Here is a 13,836-nt window from a genome sequence, read left to right as displayed (position 1 = left end):
GCAAACCAAACTAGTTGCCTCTCAGTACTCGCCTGCCACATACAGAAACTACAAATCCCAGCACCGCTGTATAGGCCGAAAATTGCACCGAAATTATGGTTTTACGACAGCAGATCGAAAAGTAGAAACAGTCTGCTCGATGACCTGAATATATTCATTTGGAAATATGAAATTGGTGAGTTACCTTTCTTTTTGTATATGCGTCTGTATTGTGTAACGTTATGTTATTTCGTCTAATAAGATAGATTTGCTGATTCATTGTAAAACAAACCATGAATGACGTTGATGCATTTTAGCTAGTAAGCTAGTTAATGTGTGAACTTCACTGTGTGCTTTGATCATATTAGCTTCCTGTATTAACATTTTAAGTTAACAGTCATACTTGGTTTATATTTTGGGCTAGTAAATCGAATTGATAACCATTAAAGAGAAAACGTAGGCGACTAAACAATGATCAGTTTTTAGATCAATGACTTGTCTGTGCATAAACCATTTATTACAAAACACGTCATCATAAATTTTTAATACGATTTGTTCTGTAGAATGACGGTTACTTGCCAGCTGGAAAACGATGTTATATTTGTTGAATGCATTTGGTATATGATATCTACCCTGTATTACTATCTCCCGTATTACACCAAAAGCCAATAATTAAGATCCTCAGCTTGACAGTTAAAACAATCATTAATTCGTCTGTGGTGTTAGTATTGTTTATCAGGCCACCCAACGTTGCCATGCAATGTCCTCAAATTCAAATCCACTACCATCATGCTGGACTGTGGCTTGGACATGACATCAGCCCTACACTTTCTCCCACTGCCCCTGGTACACAGGTGAGAGAGGTGGCCATATAGCATGGCATAGGTACCCCATGTGAAGCGTCACCCCCTTGCATGTTCTCTCTTATTTTTACCATCCCCACACAGTGTAAACGTTTTATAAGTATAATGCTTTATAATGTGCTTTCACTGTTAATATGTTGTTTGTTCTTTAGAACAGTATTTGTCAGCCTAGTTCTCTGGGACTCCCAGACAGTACATGTTTTTGCTCCCTCCCAGTCCCTGCTAGACAGTCCACATTTTTGCAGAAACCTATATTCTCTGGGGGTCTCTGAGGACCAGTTTGAGAAGTACTGCTTTAGTTTATTACATACAGAAATTTGGCTGTCCTGTGTTTACAGCCCGAGATTATCCAAACTCCCTGGATGGGTGTCTAAAGATGGCACTATTGCACTGGAAAAAGTAAGTCCGTGCATTAAGCAGTTGTACGCATTAGAGCCGGATGTGGGTTCTACCATGTACCTCAACTGATCCTCCTCCTCCCCTGGATTGTAGGAGCTGAAGGAGTGTGCAGGCCGCGTGTTTGTGGACTCTCTGCCGGAGTTCTGTCTGCCAGAGGTGAGCGAGCAGTGGTGTTTCACCACTCCCACGATCAAATACTGGAGCACCAATAGGATCTGATTGCCAATGTGAGAACATTTGTGTTGAACATTCGGCTGTGGGATCTGGCACTAGCAAGAGCATGTTACATGGGTAATTTTTCACCGGTCCCGTAATCGCAGGGCAGGCAGGTCCCTGCTTTCAGAAGCGAGCCTGACATCTTGCAGAGCTGGCTGCTTCATCAGCATTCTTCCAGATTTGTCTTCAGAGGCTTGACTTTGAGACGCCATGTGGCCTGGATTCAGGGGGCTTGGCAGAAGACCGAGATAGCCATTTTTTTTGTTTCTTCTGACAAGGTTGGGGGGGACTTCACATAGTATAAGAACAAGGGGTACGGTGACAGGTCAAAGATATCCATTCTCACCTGTGTCTTCCTCTGCAGAGAGAGCTGCTGGACTTGTCCACTATTGATGTCATCCTGATCTCCAACTACCACTGCATGATGGCCCTACCCTACATCACAGAGCACCCTGGCTTCACTGGCACTGTATATGCCACGGAGCCCACCCTGCAGATTGGCCGGTAGGCGTGTCATTGCTCCATCCTCTTCCCTCCCCTCCCCCACTCATTATAGCTTCTTATGATTGGCCAGTAGGTTTACCAATGCTTTTCCCTCTTTTTTCTTGCCCAGTCATTATAGTTTCTTGTGAATTACCAATAGCTGTGCCATTGCTTTTTCCTCTTTTTTTCCAGTCACTATGACTTGTTGTGATTGGCTGATAGGTGTGCCATTGCTTTTCCTTCTTTTTTTCCTCAGTCACTTTCACTTCTTGTGATTGGCTGATATATGTGGCATTACTTTTCCTTTTTTTCCTCAGTCACTTTGGCTTCTTATGATTGGCTGATAGGTGTGACATTGCTTTTCCTTCTTTCTTCCAGTCGCTATGGTGCTTTGCGATTGGCCGATAGGTGTGCCATTGTTTATTCCTGTGCTCTATTGGATACTTTTTTTTTTTTCTGTGGTCTTTCATGATTTTGATTGATGATAAAGGTCGGTGCGGATGTAGCCATTTTAGGCACCTTTTAAGGATTTTTCGACGTCTCGGAAAAGGCAGACGGTGAAACGTTTACATCCCGGGATGGAAGGCGGATTGATTATTGCAGGATCGCTGCCTTTCAAAGCACCTCTAAAGCACCGCTTTGTCAATAACCTGTAACCACCCCACTCCATCCCCCAGAGACTGCGGCTGGGTTCCTGGAGTACAGCCATGGGATCGACTGATATTAAACTTCTGAGGTGGACGTCAGTTTTGTCAGCCTGACTTTATCCCCCTGTGCCCAGTTTGCTAAATTCCCACATTCTCATTTGAAGGCATTGTACTAATAACTTGTAATAATGCAATCCTGAAGCTCTCAACACCTGCTTCTGAATCACTACTGATGCTTGATGCACCTGTGTTCACCTGCACAGTCATTCTGTCAGGTCTTCTGACAGCGTAAGTTTTGCAGGTCCTGAAACAAGGTAAATGAGGCCATTTACAAGGTGTCGTGTCGTGTCGTGTCGTGTCGTGTCGTGTTGTGTCGTGTTGTGTCGTGTCGCTCTGCCTGGCAGATCGCAGACCCTCGCAATGGCAAACTGGTAACTTGTGAGATTTCTCATGCCTGTTTCTGTTTCTGTCATAGGCTGTTGATGGAGGAGTTGGTCAACTTCATGGAAAGAGTCCCCAAGGCACAGTCTGCCACCTGCTGGAAGAACAAAGAAATACAAAGGTATTTTAAGTTGAAGTGTTGGGTTCATGAAGTTAAGCTGTGTTTTTTTTTTTGTTTTTTGTTTTTTTAAATTAACAATTGTCATATTTAGCCAATGGTTTCCAGGTGACAGCACATGTTATAAATGGAATTTCAGGAATGAGAGGAGTATGAATGAAGCAGAATTGACGGCTGTTTCTGCACTGGGTCATTGTTATGGCACAACTTATAAATGGGCACAGTGCAGACTGCAGCACTGCGTATGTTTCATAATGGAATATGTTCCAAGAATAACACAACTCTGACAGCAGATGCTGATACAAAGACGTATATTTAAAAATCTGTATAAGTAAAAACATGCCATTACTCTTAGCCTGTTGGAGCTGAGTGGGTCCAGTTTCTGCACCAAAAATACTGTGCTGTGTGTGACTTAAATCAGATGGAGCTTCAGACTACATGTAACTCTATTAAACCTGGAACTGTACAAAAACACTCTGTTTAAAGGGGTGGGGTGTCGTTGGCCTTTAACGAGAAGCTTAGTGGCTGGAATGTTTGCTGGGTTTTTTTTTGAAGCATTTGTGCTTTCACGTTCCATCCCATTTACCTGCTTAAATTCCCCTAATTAGTTAATTATCTGTATCGTGTTCCCATAAGCTTTCGCTTGATGTATTCTTGTTCTAAAGGACGGGCTAATGAACTGTCAGATGTGCTTTATCCTACAGAAAGGTCTGAGAATCCCAGTGAAACCCTGTAGGTCTGGGCGGAGTTTGTGGGCTGGTGTGGTTTGACGTGTGGGCATGAAGACTTGGTGAGGCACACTGAGGGTAGGCTTGTGTGCCTTCAGGCTTCTCCCCGGACCCCTGAAGGAGGCCGTGGATGTTTGGACGTGGAAACGCTGCTACAGCCTGCAAGAGGTCAATTCGGCCCTCAGCAAGGTGCAGCTGGTTGGCTACTCTCAGAAAGTGGTGGGTGTCCCTCCGACCTCCAGCGCCTGAATCGCTCGGCATGCCTTTGTACACCCTGATCCTGATTTCTCTCAACTGAATCACAGTTTGACATTTGCATTTTGCAAATACTTTGAGAGTAATCAAAATGGATTCTAGCTGTATATACATTGTCCTAAGTTGTCAACTCTTGTATTTGGCTGTATTTCATGTCGTAAAGTTTCAGTTTGTCCTCTTCAATCCCTAGGAGTTGTTTGGTGCTGTGCAAGTCACGCCCCTCAGCTCAGGCTACTCATTGGGCAGCTCTAACTGGATCATCCAATCACATTATGAGAAGGTGGCCTATGTCTCTGGCTCCTCCCTCCTTACGACACACCCCCAAGTAAGTTGCTGGGTCCATCAACAGACAAGGCTAATGAAAATGTAGGGAAAACTAGGGATCCTGAGAATCAAAGGATAAGCAGTAGGTCCTTCACTGCCAGGGCACTTGCCTGCTGGGTCTGGCTGTTACTGCAGTCTGTCCCACTCACTGCTTTCGGCTCCAGAGGAGGAAGTGGGCTCAAGTCTAAGCACTGCTGCGTTTCCCTCCCAGCCCATGGACCAGAGCTCCCTGAAGAACAGCGACGTCCTCATTCTGACTGGCCTCACCCAGATCCCGACCGCCAACCCAGATGGGATGCTGGGAGAGTTCTGCAGCAATCTGGGTAAAGGTCACGCCCTCCAGCGCCACCCACCATCAGTGTAGTTCCAGATGATTATGTAACATTGATTTGTTTAATAAGGCTCCTACATCTTCTGGGACTTTCTGCAGACATTTCTTCTATGTCCTTATCCATTTGCCTGTAGACTACATCAGGTTTGTGCTGGATTAGTAACTGAACTACTTTGTGGCTCGTGGGAGTTTTACTTGCACAAAAATGTTCTGAGGGCAGAAGGAACAATGAATGTTTGAGAGAGAACCAAGGAGGTGGGTCCAAGCAGCTAGAAGAGGTGGGACCAACCAATCAGACGTCTTGGTCCTGCCTTCTTTAGTTGCTTGGACCCACCTCCTCTACAATTTTATTGGTTATATCTCTGAACCAGTCACCGTTCCTTCTGGCCTCAGAACATTTCTGTTTAAATAAAATTCCCATAAGCTATTTTGTGATGAGTTCTCCAGAGAGATGCCTGATATACAGAATGAAAGGTTGCCATTGGGAAGAGACTCACTTACTGGACAGCCTGTAACCCAGACCTGCCCTGTTGGTTTTTATTTGGGCCTTGTTTATAAAACAATGACCTGGCTTTTAGATGTATTTTCTGTGATTAAAAAAACTTCAGCAAATGGTATTTAAAAAAAAATAAAAATAAATTAGCAAAGCGGTTGCCTGGATACGGGCCTAGTTCTATCGGCCCACATGGTGGTAGTTAGAACCTAGGATTGGGCTGAGAATATTCTCTTCCTGCAGAAATATCTTGTTGGTTAGGGAGCTGTCACTAACATGTGACTGTCACTGGCTCTCTCTCACACATTGTAAGCAGTCTCTCTGTGACGCCCTCCCTTCTGTAGCCATGACGATCCGCGCTGGGGGCAACGTGCTGATCCCCTGCTACCCGTCGGGGGTGATTTACGACCTGCTGGAGTGCCTGTACCAGTTCATCGATTCGGCCAACCTGGGCTCCACGCCGTTCTACTTCATCTCGCCCGTGGCCAACAGCTCGCTGGAATTCTCGCAGATCTTCGCCGAGTGGTGCGTCCGCCGTGTGACTCGCTGCTTCCTGTGTCGCGTTTGACGCCGCTCACCACCTGATCCCTCCGACGTCTCCCACTTGTTTCCCAGGCTCTGCCAAAACAAGCAATCCAAGGTTTACCTTCCAGAGCCGCCGTTTCCTCATGCAGAGGTGAGGGGGGTCCTTCGGTTTTGGGGTTTGATGGTGGACAGGCAGGCATCCTGCTGGTTTGGCGTCTGAAGATGTTGGCAAGGAAATCCAGAAAATCCTGTTTTTGCAGGAGCTGGGTGAGGGTCCCCATGGACTGGTTTGAGAAACTCTGCATCACAGCATGGCGCATAATGTCAGAAAAGCTAATCAAATAAATAACACCAAGCTAATGCTGCGGCCCATTAACCTAATAGGTCGAGCTTGGAGCCGACAGTGACGTCACATACAAGCTAACGGCGTTCAAGTACAAGAAGTCGGAAAACCATGTAGCAATACCAGGGACACGTTTCAAAAAGATTTCTTTCTTACTCGGATAACTTGTTGGATTTAATTCACCCCAGTTTAAATGGCCTATATCTTCGTTCACTTACATTTAGCACAGACTACATTAAATCCGACAAGTTGTCTGCTTAAGCAAGAAATCCTGCTTAATGAAACAAGCCCCAGTTTTTAAATTGTAAGCCACTGTTATCAATATCAGTGGCTAACGCCACATTGCGCGGTATTTTGTGCATGAAACACCGTAGCAACACGTTCACAGATAGCAAATGGACATTACTGTGTATACGACTGATTTAATGAGCCACAAATAAGACTCAAGTGCTAATAAACAGTATAAAATGACGGCTTTCACTTCTGTTGGTAAAGGCCGCGGCCATCTTGAATGTGTGTGTCAGAGAGCCAGCCCGGGTCAGGGGTAGGATGACCTTGGTTGAGGTGTTTCCAGAAGATGTGGGTCACAAAGTGCTAGTTGAGCGATAACTTGTTCTACTATCAGAGGGCCAGGGATGAAAACATACAAGACTTGACTTTATATGGTGAAAAAAATCAACTGGTGACCTTCGCTAGCTGACCATAGCCAGCACCAAGGTCTTGTACTTAATGCGAGCAGCTAAAGGGCACCAATGGGGAGTTTATTCATAAATTCAAATTTGATTTCAGTCGAGCTTGAAGAATGTACAGTGAGCACAGAGCGAGCTCCGGTGCCCCTTTACATAAACCCCCCCGCCCTTCCCTGCAGCTGATCCAGACCAACAAGCTGAAACACTACCCCAGCATCCACGGCGACTTCAGCGCCGAGTTCCGTCAGCCCTGTGTGGTCTTCACAGGCCACCCGTCACTTCGCTTCGGAGACGCCGTGCACTTCGTGGAGCTCTGGGGCAAGTCCAGCCTGAACACCATCATCTTCACCGGTGAGAGGCCGCCATATGGCGGGCGGGCTGACCTGCCGATTGCCGGGGGAGGGCCGGCAAAGGTTTATGGGTCGGTACGCAGGAGGGGGGCTCTCGCCAAAGGCCTGAAAATAGGCACTTAACTAGAAGCTGGCTGCCCCCTCCCTCTGTTATATGGAGGCGGTAGATGGCAGCTCTACAGAGTGACCGCTTTGTTATCCATGATGCCGATCCTCTCAGAGCAAAGGTCCCCCCGCCTCCTAGAAAAACAGAAATGGTGCAGAAATGGATTCCTGCTGCTCCAAGTGAGCTTCGCGAACCATGAAAAGCAGCTTCCGCGGCGGAATGTGACATGTGGCACGCCGATATGCAGAGAGACGGGGACACTAACCACACTCCCCCCCCCGCAGAGCCTGATTTCTCCTACTTGGATGCCTTAGCCCCCTACCAGCCGCTGGCCATGAAGTGTGTGTACTGCCCCATCGATACCCGCCTCAATTTCCACCAAGTGCCCAAGCTGCTGAAGGAGGTCCAGGTGCCTTATCTTCCCTTGGCCGTTCTGCTTGTAATAGCTGTGATATGTTTGTTGTTTATTTATGTTTGTTTACTACAACGTCTCTACCTTTAACCCCCCCCCCCGCTTACTCCTTCTTCCCACAATCCTCTGCGCCTCTCCCCCGCAGCCGCTGCACGTGGTATGCCCTGAGCAGTACACCCAGCCCCCGCCTACGCAGGTCCACCGCTCTGACCTCATGCTGGAGCTGCAGCTCCCGCCCATGCCCTACCGCCGCTGCTCCGTGCTGGGGTTGCCCTTCCGCCGGCGGTACGAGCGCATCCAGCTGCTGCCTGAGGTGGGTGCTGGGTGGGGGTTGGGGGCAGGGAATGGAGGAGAGTTCATCTGACAGAGGATGAAACCCGATTATGCGAGACATTCAGTCTGAGAAATGGGTGACAGTTTCCAAGCCCAGGAGCTCACATAACAGCAGATGGGAGACTGGAGCAGCAGCTCTGTGTGTCTGTGCATGTATGTGTGTGAGACTCTGTGACTCGGACTCTGTGTGTTATGCGGCTCTGTATGTATGTGACCGTGTGACTGTGTGCATGTGTGTGTATGCTGTGTATTATGTGGCTCTATACATGTATGTATGTACTGTATGTATGTGGCTTTCAGTTCAGGTGGTCCAGGTAAACATTACATTGTGGGGACCAAACATCCCCTCAGTGTGATCAAAAACCTGTTATTTTGACATTGTGGGGACCATTTTTTCAGTCCACACAAGAGGAAATTCAATTTTATAAAAATCTGTGACTGCACTCAAAAAAACTAAAAATGGCAAAAGACATGTATTCTGTTTGGTTCCTTATGGTTAAGGTTAGGGATGGGTAGGGCTGGGTTAAGATGGTCATTGCTGGGATTTGGTTTTTGCCTATAGAAATGAATGGTCGGTCCCCACAAAGATATAAGTACAGGTCTGTGTGTGTGTGAGACACTCTTCACGGTCTCTTCCTCTCTGTCTGCACCGATGCCTCGTTCCGCCAGGGCTTCATTAATCAGTGACCCCTAACCCTCCTACTCAGGCCTGACCAAGGCCTCACACCCAGGGTGCTCCAGTATGCTCAACATAACAGCCACCGAAACTCCCAAACTCTGCTCCCACCCAGCTCGCCAAGTCCCTGGTGCCCTCGGAGATTAAGCCTGGCATCTCCGTGGCAACCGTCTCGGCCGTTCTGCAGTCCAAGGACAACAAGCATGTGCTGCAGGTACGTGGGAAGGAACGAGGCAGGAAGGGGGCTCTGGGGGCTGGTGGCTGAGTCTAGAAGTTTAAGGATGGGGGGTGGGTGGGAATAATGGCACAATTAGCATGCCAAGCGAGTGCCTATTCAGGAGGAGGTATGAGGGACTGAAGGCTATTTCTCAGGCCTGACAGCACAGCCGTGGGGGTAACAGATAAAGGTGTGAAATGTGTCGACAGGCACATTCAGGATTAAATAACTTAAAGGCTAATTCAGATACAAATTTCAGGAACGTTTTTCTGCCTTTATAGATCCCCTTAATGGTGAAAATAAGACTAAAACGATTTTTTAACGATGATGATTAGAGATCACCGGTAGTGTGGGATTTGGCACGGAGAGGCTGTGATCAGCCAGTAACCAGAAACGCACATTAGTTACCTGGGGGGGAGCCCGGTGGGTCGGAACCGCCGCTCTGAGCTGGTTTCCCATCATGCCGTGCAGCCGGCCCCTAAACCTGCCCCAGCGCCGCCCAGCAAGAAGCGCAAGCGTGTGGTGGAGGAGTCCCCCGAGGTGCGAGCGCCCAAGCCACTGCTGAGCGGAGCGGTGCCGCTTGAGCCCTTCCTGGCCACACTGCACAAGGTGAGAGACCCCCCCCCACACACACACACACACACACACACACACACTGCACAAGGTGAGAGACCCCCCCCCCCACACACACACTGCACAAGGTGAGCTCCCCCCCCCACACACACACTGCGCAAGGTGAGAGACCCCCCACACACACACTGCGCAAGGTGAGAGACCCCCCCACACACACACTGCACAAGGTGAGAGACCCCCCCACACACACACTGCACAAGGTGAGAGTTCCCCCCCCCCCACACACACACACTGCGCAAGGTGAGAGCCCCCCCCCACACACACACACACTGCGCAAGGTGAGAGCCCCCCCCCACACACACACACACACACACACTGCGCAACGTGAGAGCCCCCACACACACGCACACACTGCACAAGGTGAGAGACCCCCCCCACACACACACACACTGCACAAGGAGAGAGACCCCCCCCACACACACACACACTGCGCAAGGTGAGAGCCCCCCCACACACACACACACACACACACACACACACACACTGCGCAAGGTGAGAGCCCCCACACACACACACACACTGCGCAACGTGAGAGCACCCCCCCACACACACTGCGCAAGGTGAGAGCCCCCCCCCACACACACACACACACTGCACAAGGTGAGAGCACCCCCCCACACACACACACACACTGCACAAGGTGAGAGACCCCACACACACACACACTGCACAAGGTGAGACCCCCCCCACACACACACTGCACAAGGTGAGACCCCCCCCCACACACACACTGCACAAGGTGAGACCCCCCCCACACACACACACTGCACAAGGTGAGAGACCCCCCCCCACACACACACTGCACAAGGTGAGAGTTCCCCCCCCACACACACACACACACTGCGCAAGGTGAGAGCCCCCGCCCCCCGCATACACACACACTGCGCAAGGTGAGAGCCCCCGCCCCCCGCACACACACACACTGCGCAAGGTGAGAGCCCCCGCCCCCCGCATACACACACACTGCGCAAGGTGAGAGCCCCCGCCCCCCGCTTACACACTCACTGCACAAGGAGAGAGACCCCCCCCACACACACACACACACTGCACAAGGTGAGAGCACCCCCCCACACACACACTGCACAAGGTGAGAGCACCCCACACACACACACACTGCACAAGGTGAGAGCACCCCCCCCACACACACACACACTGCACAAGGTGAGAGCTCCCCCCCACACACACACACACTGCGCAAGGTGAGAGCTCCCCCCCCCACACACACACACTGCGCAAGGTGAGAGCTCCCCCCCCCCACACACACACACTGCGCAAGGTGAGAGCCCTCCACACACACACACACACACACTGCACAAGGTGAGAGACCCCCCCCACACACACACACACACGCACACACACTGCGCTAGGTGAGAGCCCCCCCCCTCACACACACACACTGCACAAGGTGAGAGCTCCCCCAACACTGACAAATATCATATTAATACCCCTTGTAAGACAAAATACCAGCAAAGATAGTTATCTGCTCAGTCATGTGACCACCCATGTGACCAAAGCGCTTCCTGATGCGGGCCCATTAGCCTGCTTATGGATAAATGCGTGTCGCACTGACCTCTGCGCAGTCCTACGGTGCTTCGCTTTCACGGTACTCGGCCCGGCCGTTGCTACGAGGACCACAGAAATGTTTTAATTTCCCGCAGGCTGCTGGGAGGCCCTGGCGGGCGTCCAGCCCTGGTCTGTCTATTGATCAGACGCTAATTAAGGAGAAAATGAAATGCTTGCTGGAGAATGTCCTCACATGAAGGGGCTGCTGCTTCTTGGCTGAGCTCAGTGTTGCTCTGATCTCAAGGTGAACCCTTTCATCTTAGAAACTGGCTATTTGTGTATATGCCGCTAATCTCCAGCAAGGCCCTTTGCGTCGGCGCTCTCGCCCTCTCCACTAAGGAAGCGCCCCCCCCCCCCCCCTCCCCACTCCATACCGTTTTCTCTGTTTAACAGAGCACCGTTGACAGGGAAACGCCATCGTGAGAGATGGAGCAGCTGGTACTGCTGACAGAGCGAAGGCTAAGTCATTATCCGTGCTGCCGCTGCCGTTGTTTAAACATGAAAGGAGAGCGCCCCCCCCCCCCCACTGATGTACCGCCCAGAGCCTGAAGTAAGAGCACCTCGGCCCCCACAAGCAAGTCGCCACCATCCGCACTGCCCGTTATGGGATGTCGGCACTGGGAGGGTGCATGTAGCCGTCCATCCGCATGCCAGACAGGAAAAGTGGAACGCCGTGCGCAGGATGCGATGCGATGTGATCCATGCATGGGCGGCTCTGCGGGTCCCTGCACCTTCTAGCCGCGAGGCAGCCAGCGGACCACACCGAATTAAATCAGGAATCCTTGGGAGGGGGGCTTTGAGGCCGCCCCCGGCTTGTCTTTCAACTCCATGCTTGAAGCAGGAGAATGGGGAGCCATGAGTGATTCCATCGGCCCCTTTGTGTCCCCTGCGGGGTCCACAGAGACCCCCCCCCTTTCAGGCCTGCAGTAATTAAAGCTGGTTTAGAAGGGCTGGCGTGGGCCTCCTGCTCAAGAGGAGCGTGTGAGGCACTGCCCCCCCCCCCTTTTCATTTGTAGTGTCTATGCACAAGTACCAGGCTCACTTCAGAGAGGTGTGTGGGGGAGGGCGGGGGGGCACTTTAATCCAAACCATGACTGGAGCTCCTCTCACTACAGAGCTCACAAGTGCCAAAGCCAACCCCAACCCCCCCCCCCCCCCCCCCCAGGATTTTCTTCCCAACAGGCCTAACACACAGCCTGACCTGGCTGAGACAGCCACCCCCCCCCCCCCTCCCCCATTAGAGGGCTGTCATTACAGGTGCCTGGAGGCGCCTGCTTCGCTTGTAAAGCAGAGCAGTCTTTGAAACCCCCCCCCACCCCCACCTTGAACAAAGCCTCAGAGATGACACCCATTTGACCCTGATAACAGTGAACAAATAGCACCCCCCCTCCCCCCCCTTCACAGGTCTGTTGTCCCCGGGTCACCTTGTCGTCAGATTCTGGGACCCCCTTCTCATTTACTGTGGCTTGACTTATTTTCTGCTTTCATGAGAAGATGCCTCATTAAATTGTGGGCAGGGGGATAAAAAGTACTATTGAGTTTCTTATTGACTTTGCCAAAAATCATTAAAAGAAAACATCCTTTGTAATTACAAGTTTTAAAACCCTTCTCCCAAAGCAGGTATTTAAACAGCCACAGCAATGTATTATGACCGGAAGGCTTCCCTGAAAGCAAGAGAAAAGCCCAAAAATACTTCGCTTAACTGAGCTGCTACAAAATGGGACAAATTTAAATATCTAGCAGCATTAAAGACACAGTCAGATTTCGAAGGTGCCTGAACCGACATGTTCACTGAAGTTTAAAAGCATCTCCCGTAACCTGACGTGTTTCTGCTTTATTGATTTAACCAAAAAAAAAAAAAAAAGCTTTGCCCTTTGACCTCTCCTCAGTGAAATGTGATTGACTGCTGTGACGGCTGCTTCTCTCCCTGCCAGCATGGCATCACGGAGGTGAAGGTGGAGGACACGCCCGATGGGCACATCCTGCACCTGCAGGCTGAGGACACGCTGATCCAGCTGGAGGAGGACGGCACACACATCGTGTGCGACAGCAACGAGTCACTGCGCATCACCCTACGCGACCTGGTGCTGCGCTTCTTACAGAAGCTCTGAGGCCGGCCCCTGCCACAGAGCCCCACCCCTCCCAGAGCTCCACCCCTCCCAGAGCCCCGCCCACAGGTCATCACAGACCTATCATTTCACACCAGTGAGGTTGATGACCGTAAGGATGGGCCTGATGGATCACTGCCAGTACATGTTCTGCCTTTTACTCAAGCTGTTTTCAATTGTAATTTCATGCTGCGGGTGGGAACCTTATTTTTATATCATTGTAAATGACTTTTAGGGATTTTGTTTCCCTTTGTGTACATTTGTCTGTTTTTGAGAACCATGTTAGGATTACTTCTAAAATAAATGTCTTGGTATTTTGTATATTTATACTTTTCCATTTTTTATTTTTAATGAGATGCTCCGTTGCAGCTGCCGTATCGTGGAGATAAGCTGTGCTGTTCAGCGTTTGCATCCTGGCACCAGGCGGTGAAATTGAGCCTGTTTTTACACATGGCCATGACTCAGTGATACAGAATGCGTTTCATTTAAATGGCTGTTAAAGGCTCACAGAAATACATTTTACCGTTTGCTTTCTCATGATCTCCCCCTTTTTTGTCAAGGCAAGCTGCCTTCAAAATTTCTCCTCCCCCCCCCCAAAAAAACT

The 13,836-nt window shown here is 50.0% G+C and overlaps 1 protein-coding gene across 1 annotated transcript; it reads left to right on the top strand.

The window, feature by feature from the left end:
* Positions 1–4: 4 nt before the first annotated feature.
* ints9 (integrator complex subunit 9) lies at positions 5–13,553 on the top strand. The gene is made up of 17 exons (XM_023806700.2): positions 5–175; positions 706–833; positions 1,181–1,241; positions 1,335–1,397; positions 1,822–1,961; positions 3,063–3,149; positions 3,973–4,093; positions 4,320–4,454; positions 4,665–4,776; positions 5,622–5,802; positions 5,893–5,953; positions 7,014–7,185; positions 7,575–7,699; positions 7,848–8,015; positions 8,827–8,925; positions 9,400–9,537; positions 13,059–13,553. Exons 1-17 carry the CDS (start codon positions 167–169, stop codon positions 13,233–13,235), a joined length of 1,977 nt encoding a protein of 658 aa, XP_023662468.2. The 5' UTR covers positions 5–166; the 3' UTR covers positions 13,236–13,553.
* Positions 13,554–13,836: the final 283 nt, after the last annotated feature.

Source organism: Paramormyrops kingsleyae, chromosome 19 (assembly GCF_048594095.1).
Source record: "Paramormyrops kingsleyae isolate MSU_618 chromosome 19, PKINGS_0.4, whole genome shotgun sequence".
NCBI lineage: Eukaryota > Metazoa > Chordata > Actinopteri > Osteoglossiformes > Mormyridae > Paramormyrops > Paramormyrops kingsleyae.
The sequence above is the reverse complement of the archived record's forward strand: the minus strand, read 5'-3'. Positions and strand labels throughout refer to the sequence as shown.

Coding starts and splice junctions, on each gene's coding strand:
- ints9 (XM_023806700.2), top strand. Junction 4,777..5,621: donor AGAGTTCTGCAGCAATCTGG/GTAAAGGTCACG, acceptor TCCCTTCTGTAG/CCATGACGATCCGCGCTGGG. Junction 8,016..8,826: donor GCATCCAGCTGCTGCCTGAG/GTGGGTGCTGGG, acceptor GCTCCCACCCAG/CTCGCCAAGTCCCTGGTGCC.